This window comes from Struthio camelus, chromosome 2 (genome assembly GCF_040807025.1).
Source record: "Struthio camelus isolate bStrCam1 chromosome 2, bStrCam1.hap1, whole genome shotgun sequence".
In the NCBI taxonomy this organism is placed as follows: Eukaryota; Metazoa; Chordata; class Aves; order Struthioniformes; family Struthionidae; genus Struthio; species Struthio camelus.
In genome coordinates this window covers 118678625-118690986 of record NC_090943.1, presented here as the reverse complement: position 1 = coordinate 118690986, position 12362 = coordinate 118678625, and the positions used below count along the sequence as shown (strand labels likewise).

The 12362-nt window shown below is 42.6% G+C and overlaps 1 protein-coding gene across 10 annotated transcripts in view; it reads right to left on the bottom strand.

The window, feature by feature from the left end:
- DLGAP1 (DLG associated protein 1) overlaps positions 1-12362 on the bottom strand; it is a 414683-nt gene that overhangs the window by 24325 nt on the left and 377996 nt on the right. For all 10 annotated transcript variants that reach the window (XM_009667105.2, XM_068932272.1, XM_068932269.1 and 7 more), the window contains 2 exons: positions 5175-5548; positions 1908-1999 (listed from right to left, as the gene is read on the bottom strand). In XM_009667105.2, coding sequence (XP_009665400.2) covers positions 1908-1999; positions 5175-5548 — 466 coding nt within the window. The remainder of the gene's footprint in view (positions 1-1907; positions 2000-5174; positions 5549-12362) is intronic.

Sequence of the window (12362 nt, the reverse complement as noted above, 5' to 3'; positions counted from 1 at the left end):
AGGGAAGAATGCACCGTATTTACCATTCTATTCCTGTAACAGATAATCAATACATTGTGCTCTGCTGTGTAGAAAAAAAGAAAGAATATGACTGCCAAATTGTGCTGATAAGCCCTTTGTGTCCTGAGTGCACTCATTTTCTGAGGATTAGGGGCTGTCCCTCATCAGTCAGTTCACTTCTGAGAGTGCATGATAGATTGCTGCTTGCCAGGCTGCTCGAAACAGCAGCAAACTCAACTTTATCAGCAAGGAATCCCCCAAACACAGCTGCCATTAGGTAATGCAGAAATAACGTCCTTTCACAGGGCAGACCCTGGCAGTCAAATCTTACCTTTTCCTCTGGAACAATAAAAACAGCAATAGAAAGAGGACTTTGGAAGTAAGGTATTTAAAACGGCCATTTCTTTCTTTCTCTTTCTTTCTTTCTTCTTTTTTTTTCCTTTTTTCGGGGGGGGGGAGGGTGGTGGTTGGGCTTTGGGAGTATTTCTTTCCTTTGTGCTTAGGCAGAAGGTAAATGGTCCTTCAGCATCTAGTCTAATGTGCTCATTTATCTAGCGCTAGAAGAGTTGTGGGTAACTGGGGCTAAGGTCTAACACATAAAGAAACGTCTGCCAGAAAGAGATGTTTTAGCAGGTTAATGAGGAACTTAGTAACAGCCTAACAAGGTCATTGCAACTCGCATTTATTTTTGCTGAAATCACTTTAGCCTTCTAAAACCACAGGAAAATACTCTGCTGGTTTTCCAAGAGAAATGTGCTGAATTTAAACTAGTGTAGATTACATGTTATTTTCCATTATTTTTAGCAGATGTGTAAAAAACAAGTGTAAAAACGTACTGTCGGCGGGCCAGAGGAGGGCAGAGGGCCCTAAGAGTACTGTCAGCTCAGCTTTGCTGCGCTCGAGTTTTCTTTGCAGAGGGGGGGTACTCTCCTCTCACTGAAAAGCACGACTGCTCGGGGGCTCTTCCGGCCCTACAGCCCCAGTTAGCTATGAGCAAAACGTCTCCAAAAGTTACATTGCACCCAAACGGCTCAGGAAAAAGGCACAAAGACTTCAGTCAGCGCTTGCTGCAACCGCAGCAGCCATGGAAAGGCAGCAGCGGGCAGATCCGCCGGCTTGGAGGGGAGGGGAGAATCCTGCCCTTTTCTCAGCCACTCACTGAGCCCCCCTTTGGGGCAGGAATTAGGCTTTGCAGATGCGGCCGAGCCCTCAGCAAGTTTATAGGTCTGTAGAGTGCCACGCACGTTTGCGCTGCCCTGCAAAAGAACCGCCCTCCGCCAATTTGGCATCAAAAAGAAACACAACTCTTGCGGACAACAACCGTTCTAGTTTGTTTTTTTTTTTTTCATTTTATTTATTGGAGGATAGTTGTTTTCTAATTAGGGTTACGCTGCAGATCTGAAAGAGAACTGCCTTCTGCAGACGCGCTTTTTAAACCTTGGCACTTTTTACAAGGGAACAGTTGTAACGCAGAGAGGTCCGAGGGAGCTCGCTCAGCAAGAGCAGGCAGTTTGGCTCTACCGCTGCACTGCTGCAGCTGGCTGAAATTATCCTCCTGAAAAGCAAGGTAAACTTCCACATCAAGCTCTACGCTGCTGCAGCCATCCTGAGCCTGATACTCCAGCTGCATCGTTTGCTGCTCTTTAGATAGATTGTCTGTGAAAAAACAGCTTATTGGAAGTGTATTGACCTTTATAAATACATGGCATTTTTCATTCAGTTCTCCCACCAGTGCGGAAAAAGCAGCTCTGAGAAGTAAGAGCTACACTTTTTTTCAGCTGGGTGATCTAACAACAATTCATCCAGGAAATAGGTTATTTTGTTATGCGTGCAGGAACTAGGACTCTTAAAAATTAGTTGCGACATAATTATTTACTTCAAAAAAAACAATATTAACTTTTACTCACCACTTCTCTTCTTCTACTTGAACTCCTATGGACTGGAACTTACTGGTTGCTTTATTTTCACCTGATTTGGTAGATTCTTCAGCACCATCAACCTTAAAAAAATAACCAGCTAATTAGAATATATTTTAGTAGACGTATCACCCCGTTATTTAGAATTTCTATGTATTTTAACTACAGAGTTTCTGCACATACGGCTTGTACCATAACTGCCTTCATATAGTCATGTAGTTTACTTGTTGTGTGCCCTTTGCTGATGTAATCGTGGAATATTCATCATTCTTGTTAATCTTCAAGCAGTTTTGTTAAGACAGTGTTAGGCCTACAAAATGCAGACAGAGTTTATCCAGCATTTTATGGAGGCTGGATGCACAGATTTGCCAGAGTCTTTGAAAAGCTCCAACTCTGCCTGCTCTGCTGCACCAGTTGTTTGATTTTACCTGTTAGTTTGGATGTGCGTGCATATGTGAAGTGATATCAACATTATGTGTTTATTTAGTTTAAATGTTAGTGTCCTGGATCAGAGCATTAGCGAGATAGGATTTAAAGAAAACAGGCGCAGCTCTTGGCTGGCATTATCTTGAAGTTAGAATTTAGTCACAGATGTGCCTTTGACTGAGCAAAACCACAACATGCTGCGTCCGGTCAGCGTAGCTGTTAATTCCCAACCTTGGATATGGGATTGTTAATCTTAAAAAAAAAAAAAATTGCCAGCACACAGCATTTCTGGACCACAGTATTGTTACAAAGTGACTGTGAATTCACTCTGACCTCAGGCGTACAGTCTCCAGCTGTAGCTAGCACCTAGCACAGCAAACACTCTCCTGTGCTACTAGTGAATAAGCTTGTTGTTGGCAGGGAATTTAACAGCCCATTGCAGGAAAAGCAATATCAAAGACCGGGGAGGGGTGGGAGTTAGAGAGCTATTCAGTGAAGTACCCTTACCTGGTACTGAGGTATGCTGGGGGACAATTGCACCCTAAAGCCATCGCTTATTCAAGTTCAGTTAGGGAGAAATCCCATAACCGGCAGTGACATAACCTTTTGGATGGAAGCGTTTTTTTGGTTAAACAGATTAACAGCAAAGGCATACAGCGTCCTAACAATGTCAGAGGGGTCAGAGGATGCACGCAGAGGTTCACCACAAGCCACATTAGGTGTATTTATTAGAGAAATAAGCAAACCATAATATGCTACTGGCTAATGTGGCTTGCATTGCTCTACAGAGATGGGCCAAACTACGTATGGCATCTACCTGGTCTGAGTTCAGTTTAAGCCTAAACTAGTTATAGTGGAGGGAGACTGACTTCATGCTGCCAATCTGAGGGCTGAGAAACTACCTACCTATTTTAGAGCTGCTCTTTCTAAAAGAAGTCACTTTTGGCAGCAGGAGCAAGTTTATGGTATTTCTGCACCCACGCTAGCCCTTCAGCTGCACAACTGCTTGTGCAACCATGCTGCAAACTGGACCACAGAGCAGAGAGGGAAAACCGCTTTTGTTTGTTTGTGAAGCCCGGCCAGCTTTAAAAACCTGGTTCGCAGGTACAACTGCGAGGGTGCCATGGTGCCGGGCAGCAATCCTACAAGCCCATAGCACCACTGATGGTTATTCCACCTCATACAGTCATAGCCTTAGACACCTCCACTGGTTTGTACACAGTTCCTATCCTGACAGCTCTTCACATACCATGCCCAGTTGGGAGTATGGATCCTTATTATGCTGATCATCTGTACATTTCAAAATTTTAGAGGGAGATTTTCAAAGGCTTACACAATGTTTTGGGCTTTGTTTCCCTCATATCCCAGAAGCCAAGCCCGCTATAATGCTCCCAAGCAGCAGTCTTGACTTGCAGCAACACTACCTTAAGAAGAGACAGCTGGGAGATGGTCTCTTAAGAACTAGGGTTCACATTACCGTTGTTCATTCTGGCTGCTTGCAGAGGGGGGAGTTATTTCTTTCTACCCGCTACTTTGCAGGATCTTTGTCTGCAAAGGAGCCTTTGTCACTTCGTTCAGTGAAATGAGAGATCACAACAATCAGATGGCACCTCAGTCTTGGCTGAGTATGGGCATAAGGGAAGAGCTTTCTTGTATCTTCTTCCCTCTGGGTTTTCTTCCCACGTTTCACACTGGACATTAGCCCTTCTTTCAGAATGTATTTAAAACAAACTGCTGGGGAGCAGAAAAAGGCTACAGCAGAGGCAGTAAACTGCATGCGTAGGCTATGGTAATTACTGTCTTTCCAAGAAGGAACATGAGATTACTGAAGTCACAATTTCTCCAGGAGCTGCCTCCTGGGATGGCATACTTGTGCACACCACCTTTCATCAGGCCGACCTAGAGATTTCGGAGTAAATTCTTAGGCTTTACTAATCAGATAAGCCTGTCCAGGCACATGGGTGGTTATAAGCACAACCTCCATCTGCAAGAAAAAAATCCTGTATTTTCCTGAAGGCTGATAAGCTGCAGATCGCTAGCCTATTTGCCTGGGATTCATCTCCCATGAAAACCCGTGTTGATTCTCAGTTGACTGCAAATTCACGTAGTTTGTTGCAAAACCAAATCCTGCAGGTAGATAGCTCCACTCCTATACACATTCTTTAAGAAGGGGCATGGGAAAGATTAATTAAGATCACAGATTAAATTACTCTATTTGCTCTTTTCCTTTCTGTAAAAAGGAGTGAACCTTGGCTGGGTTAGTTTTCTTGTTTCACGCCACTAGAGGTAACAAAGTGTAATTTTCTTTAACAAGGGCAAATCACAAGGAACCCATCCTCCGTGCTTGAGGCTGAGAGAGGAACAATGCTGCCTCATTCAAGTGGCTACCAGTCATTATGAAATGCATGAATAAGCAGCGACAATTAATTCAGTGAGACTGGACGAAAATATTTTTCGGGTGATAGTGTAATGTAAATCATTGTTTTACACATTCCCTTTCAATGATTTAATTCATGCTTTTCTGACCCCTGCTGTGTTATGATTCATAGATTAGTGCTCATGTGTGTAATTTAACAGAGCTGAATAATAAGCAGCAAGGAGACTTAAACAAATCCTTGTTTCTGATGTATTTATGATAAATTAGTAAAACATCACCAACAGAATGATTAGGCTACTGCAGCTTCTACATAGACACCTCTCAGGCAAAGCAGAAAAATACACAGAACATTGTATAACTAAGCAGCGAAGCAAATGTAGAAATTCAAAGCAATGGCAAATTACAATCAATTTACAACGTACAGATTACATTACAATCCAAAGCCTATACTGTACCTGTATTCCAATGGATAAACATCTGTTTTTCTTGAAGTGGTCCTTCTTTCTATCTTCTACAGCAACTGTGGCAATGGTGGTGGTGGTGGTGACAGTGGCAGTATTGTTTCCTACATGTTGACTTGCGGGGCCATGAATCTGTGCGTTGGCAGCTTCAATAGCAGCTGTTAGCGCCTTCATACTGTCCAAGCTCTCCGTGGAGTTGCTAAGTCCTGACTGACTGATGATATCTCCCCTCTGTCCATGCCCATCCATATATGCATCCTGGGCAGACTCTGTGCTGCTCTGGGCTGTGATGGAAATAAATGGTTTGGTGGTAGTTCTTGGTGGAACTGGAGGCGGTGTCTTCTTATAGGTGGTGATGCAGGATGACACTGGGAAAAACATATGAGAGTTCTTGATTTGGCAGTTCCTGATGTGGCAGAGAAAAAATGCAAAAACGAACCCAGAACATCACTGAGCAGGGACAGGGCCCTGTTGGTCAAAGAGCCCCCAGCAGCTCCCCTGACAGTGCTAGGTTCCTGCCCTGCTCATCAGGGTCCTCTGTTCCCCCTGCCATGACTGGCAGAATTGCCAGTTTAGGGAAGGAAAAGAGCTATTTGCCGAGTTCTTCCTCAATCTTTTTAGAATTGTTTTCTCCAGCCTTTTTTTTTTTTTTTTAAACTAACTTTTGTGAGTCCTGTATGTGGACAAGCCATTCCTCCAACATGTTCATTCTGGTCACTGTTGGTAAACTGGATTCACAGGGATCAGCCACCAACCACATATCCTAGCTAACCTGTACTGCACGCAGTTTTAATGAAATCATGTTTACTATCTCTCTACCCTGCTCTACTGTGTTTACCAAGTTTAAGTAGAATTTTAAATTACATTTCCTTGATCAAAGAGAGATTCCAAGACCATCTTAGGTCAAAGACTGCTAACACTCATTATACTTAAACTTACGTTTTTCTCAATATAAAATGTCTCACTTGTTGCACAGACTTCTCAAACACTCTGAAATACGTTGTAAGCTGTGGAAGACATTTTTCAAAGAACAACATTTTGCCACTCATATTTCTCCTACTAAATATAACATGTCAGTTCTGGAAAAAAGTCTGCCTCATTTTACACACAAGGAGTTTTACACCCGGTGAAGTCAATGGCTAAAGCCTGTCCATTAGTGCGACTACTTAAAAGAAAGCATATGTGTAAATGTTTGCAATGACAGGGGCTTTAAAGAAAGTTTATGAAGTCTCATCTTTTCTTGGGAACTTGCAGCACTCTGTATTTTGAAGGACATGCTCCCTTTTTAAGTGTTTCTATATGGATTTAGAAGCTGAGCGTGAAGTTCCCAGATCAGAAACTATTGGCTTGTGTGTACGGAATTACATGCAGAAAGAGCACTGCATGGAGATAAAAACATCTTTTAAGGGCTAGTTGGCGGCTCTGCACTACTGAAGTCCTGGAATGCTTTCAAATGAGGAAGGAAAGTCCATTAAGAACAAAAAACAATTGTGAAATTATTTTTTAAGAAAATAAATGCAGGCATTAACCTGTGCAAAGCTCAGACGCAAACATGTTAACATAAATTCTTATTAACAGTAATCATATAGCAAGAAATGATTCACCAGATCATTTTAACAGGCAGATGTCTGTACCACCCACATAAAAGGTAACTCTACTACAGCTGTTCTGCTCTCTGTTTGCACTGTACGTGCTTGTTGAGCCAAGAAGCCATTATGGTATTAATCTGACTAACTCAGATCCGTATGTCTCATATCTCTTGATAGCTCTCTTGTCTCATATCTCTCATATCATTACACCGTAAAAGGTGTTTCCAGGGCATGAAATCACACATGTTTTTTCTTTTTTTTTAAGGACTGCAGCGTGCTGATAACATGTCTGAACCCATGTAAAACATGTTAAACGCTAATGGAAAAAGAATATTTCACTAAGGTAGTGAGGGTTTTGAAACTATGATTCATTTCTGAAGAATGAAACAGAAGCCACAGCATCTTTGAGGGAAGAGATGGGTAAAAATGAGCTTGTCAAATTTTAACTCCTGGGGAGTGAACACTCTATAGGGGCTACAGGTGTTTTTAAGGTGCTTATAACAAGAAAAGTACTTGGAACTAACAGGAAGGATGACAATTTTACAAAGAGGATTGTGGCTTTTGTGCAATTCTGCACTGCTTTTGACACCGCCACACAGCATTTGTGGCGATTGTGCACATTCAGGGAAACCAGCTGCTATAGCTGCAGCACAAACATTTACTCCAAGATTTGCAGAGAACTAGGGAGGCTGCTGCTCGTGTGACAATATCCTAGAAACGAACCAGGCTCTCCGGGGTCTGGAGAACATTTTCTAAGTGGTGGAAATGCAAACTGAAACTCGCCGCTGACGAATTTCAAGCACGTACATACTCATACATCTGTGTCGTGCTTTGGGAAGCCTGTTAAGAACTTGTCTAACAGAGGTGCGCAGTGAACTTTGCGGTTCAGTGAAGTATAAATTGCCCCACTTAAAACATACTAGGCAAGGTCATTGTGGAGCTTGGGGGAGACACCAGCCACCTTCAGGACATCCCAGCAAGGCAGGTGAGTATCATTTTTCCAACTTAGCAGCGAGGGACATGATAATGAAACACACTCAAAAAGTGCTCTTAAGTAGAGGACATAAGGTATAAATAAAAAGCAAGCCACAGCAGTTCCAGTCCCCGTATCACTGGTCATCCCCTAATGCACAGGTAGTCAATAGCTACAGTGTATTGACAGCTACCAGGCACTCTGGACGTTGCCCTACAAATACAGAAACATCTTTTTAAGACGCCTTTCATTCTGTAGGTAAATGTACTCAACAAGGAGGCTAAGCCACCCGGCAGTGAAGGATGTTTGCACTCAGCTAATTAAACCTCAAATTATTCTTCAGAGGGGGGAAAGAATTGACAAGTCATACGGTGAGGCTGTAAAGAGAAACAGCAAATGCTGTTTTAGCAAGTCAAAACAAATCCTCCGTTTCCTGGAGTCAGGCAGCACACACTGTACGGCTCCGGAGAAGCGGCGTGTGCAAGTCACAAAAGAACCCCAGGCGCTTTGTTGCTAGAAATGATGTCAACTCCCGCCGCTCCTTTGCACAGACTACAACAAAACGCTGCTCAGGCCCCAGTCGCAGGCAGCTGCTCGTGCAACGGCGGAGCTGGCCGAGCCCTCCGAAAGGCCGAAGCGCAGCACCGCAGCAGACTTGGTGCATCTGTTTTCCCCCGGCGCTTGCGAGAACCCGGCAACTTGTGACATGGCGCCTTGAAGGCTCCGCTGGCTTTTAAATTTGCTGCAGCGTTTTACACGCGAAGATGCATGGAAAAGCAAACGAAAACTCCCCAAGAAAGACGACGAAACCCCTGGCGCTCTCCTTGCCCGGCTAAGAGAGAGCCCGAGAGCGCAGGAGCAGCGCAGCACGTTGCTGCCTTGGCCGGGCCGAGAGCTGCGCCCCCCTGCCAACGGGAAGCTATCCCATCCAGCTCTCCCACGCCACGAACGGGCCGCCGGGGAGGTGGACCCTGGTGGAGAAGATTACAACAGCCTCACAGGATGCCAGAAAAAAGATAGGGATGTCCTTACTTTACGCACAGGGAACTTTCAAGGCTTTCTGCGCTTGAAAGTTAATTCACATCAGGAAGCGAATGTAAAGGACTATAAATTCCCTGATAAATACATTCGTGGACATGGATGAAGGAGCGAAGTTCTGTACTGAAGCCGATCTGACTGGAGGGTCAAGTCAAAGTAGTCTGATTTTTCACTGAAATTGTTTAGACACAGAGTTACTCAGAAATAACTTATTTCTGAATAGCAAATGTGTATATAAGCCCTCAGTTTGCCACAGCACAGAATACACTTTCATATTATTTTACAGAGCACAAGGGCTGCTAAAGCGGGTATACATTCCTCTCCTAAGGCACATGCAAGATTTAATCCAGCAACTGGTCAAATCACGTGAAAGAATCCTCTGACTCCCAACGTGCCTTCTTGCATCAGGCCCATCGTTCCCATCTGTAGCAATCCACTAAGTCCAGTTTGATCTTTATCCTATTTCTGTGGCCTGCCTTTGGGTTACAGTTTAATCCCAAATACCTAGTGAGAAAGCACTTTCTCCAGATTAAAAGTAAAAAGTCATGGTGTTTGTCCTCCTAGCCAGTGTTTCCAAACAACTAGCTCATGGGACAGGAATTTGGAACAGGGAGTGTCAACCACCCGGTTCAGAAGGAAGTCTAATGATAAAAAAAAAAAAAATCCCAGATTGCATAATAATAAAGGCTTCAATTTGAATGTTTCATTGTAAGAGCACTTCAGTTGTTTAAACATGTTCACTAGGGAGATGAGCCTCAGGAACAAACATCAGCACGCAAACACAGATTTTGAGCTCAGTGAATGGGTGCTCAGGAGAACCCCAAGGCAGATTAATATTTGTGAAGAGATCAAATTCAGGCACTTTGAACAGTGCAAGTGATGAGATATGTAAGCAATACCTTTCACTCTCTAATTTGGCAGGCTCTTATAAAACAAATGGAAGAATAAATGGAAGTGCAAATTTAAAGTTAATTAAAATAATAGTCTTTTCTTGAGTAAAAGGACTACTTCCACAGTTTGCAAGGGGCAGCAAAAGACATAATTTGTACACACGTAAGCGTTAAGGTACAAAGTAAGAATTTCTCAGCCCTTCCGAGATGGACATTGGTCTTCTGCTTTAATATCTGCTGAACAGGTGGGTTACTACTATCTGCTGCACAAGTGTGTTACAGCAGTGCCGGTGCATCTCACGAATTCAACACCAAGACAGATGTAGGCACATCCTAGCAGGCCTGAGCCTCATGACTGCATCTCCCCATGCTCCCCACGCAGAGGTGCAGTGCTTGATTTGAAAGTTAGTCAAACTGAGCTCGTATTCTCTTTGCCATGCATTTATTTCCTTTTTCTGTGGAAGTTTTGGGGAAGTGCTTGAAAATGGGGGTGTAGATCCTGTAGTTATTTTTACATGTAGAAATATTGGTATGAAAATGAAGTATGCCTTTTTTAACAAAAAATCTGTTTCTAGATAGCAGATGGCTTCTGAGGAAGCAGAGATTTACTATTAAAAACAAACTGAAATAAAGATTTCCATAAGAAATTCTAAACTGCCCAAGGGAATAATTCCAGAGTGAGTTATGGATGTCATTATCCCAAATGAGAACTACTGAAATCTCTGTACCATGCCATCATGCATTCTGCCTATGCCATCCTTTTTCCGTATCCCCACCACTGTACAATGATATATTTTAGTTGACAAAAGCCTAAACTACACGGAATTTGGAAACAGGCATAACTCATGACTGAAACCCTGCAGAAATCTATACAAATTATCTAAACTGTCTTTACTGTCCATGATAGCACTATAGGGTTAAGATTTAATGTACTCGTGTACTTTGAGGTCTAAAAGCCGGTGCTGGTGACCTTTTTGTAAGTCTGAACATCTTTGTTTGCAGGTAGGGTACAGGTGCTCCCAGCCTTGCAACCAGATATATTTGGGGACCTCCTGAAACCTGAGAGAGGGGTGGGACTAAAAATGGCTCGTCCTGTACCTCAGATGAGATGAATATTGAGTGAAAAAATCTACATGTGCATAACTGGTGGATGACAAGCAATTATTTCTCTAGCAGATTTTTTTTCTTTTAGTGACTGTGACTGGAAGCTGCTAATGCCAGTCAGGAGTTTAATTCCTATCCCAGGGAAGCTGAATTAGTGTACAGAGAACAGTGAGACAGTCGCAGGTGTCCGCCAAATGTCGTTTATCATGGGGATATCACTACAAATTACGGATGCACAGACAAAATTCAGTGCACACAGCCTTCCTATGAGGCCCACTTCATTCTTGCTGTTGTACAGCCACAGCTGAACTTTTCTCTGCATAAAAGCTGCCAGTACGTCAACAGTGCAAAACTTGCGTTGTTCAGCTGGTTGGGCCACAAAGCAGAGAATTCTATAGGCACCTGAAGATCAGGAGAACATTTCTTATGAACTGAAAGTCGTCACCCAAAGTAGATCTTAGCTAGGGCAGTTTAGAATACTTTACTCCTAAACACTGTTGTCTTCACCAACATCAAGTGATTAGGCCTTGGCTTTATTTTTTCGGAAGACAGGGATAAAATAGGTATGATAAAATAGGGAACATGATCTACGGTGTCAGCTAAGACCAGTGAATTGTTCCAAAGCTTTCTGCACTTAAATACTTCACCGATTTTTTCATGTTTCCCACTTTCAGGGTATTCATAGAAAACAAGAAACGTTAGAATTTTAGATAAAGAGGACATTTAAAAATATTTTATATTTTAAAAGTTACATACCAAGAAGAACGCAAGAAATTCATAAGCTTTCTCAATATCAATACATTTATTCTATAAAAAGCACTTATGGGAAACAGAGGGAACTATGTGACATATGGTAGTTTATCCCACTTAGGCAAGGATATGTAACAGTAAATAAATGTAATAATGTGCAGCTCGATGAAATCAGATCCTTCTCCCATATATCTTCCAGGAAGCTACTTCACTGGCACTTTGATATAACATTCTGTTATGTGTTACTGCAGTGCACTCAAATTTCAGAATTTGCATCTCTTTCCTTCTGGCAATGCCATTAATAAACCAAAATGGGCAATTTTTTACAATGGAGAGTTGTGCTAACCAAATACAGGCACATACATGTAAGCAGCTATTTCAGTGTGAAACAAGCAGAAGGACCAAGGCTTAGATTTTCAGAAGCACAGAGGACTGAACTCTCTGCAACAACCTAGTCACCCTAGCTAGGGCCAAAAATTTAAAAAGTTTCAACATCAAACATAGTCTGAAATACTAACCGCTTGGTTTTTTCAACTACTGAGAAACTGCTGAATGTTAAGAATTAAGGTGCAGGTGCACAGTTCTTAGCGCTAAGCACTTGAAAACCTGGCTCATATTTGCATCACTGAACTGAGGCTGGACTTTTGAAAACCGAACCTGAAATGTGAATACACAACTTAATTTCCAGAATATACCAGTAGCTCTTTCAACACGCAGGTACACAGTGAGCCTGCCAAAATGGAGCCCACACTTGCCATTCTGCTTGGGTATATTACTGTAGGTGCTATTTCACAAACCTGTCATGTAATATTTGTAACTACTGCTTCTGGACATATTG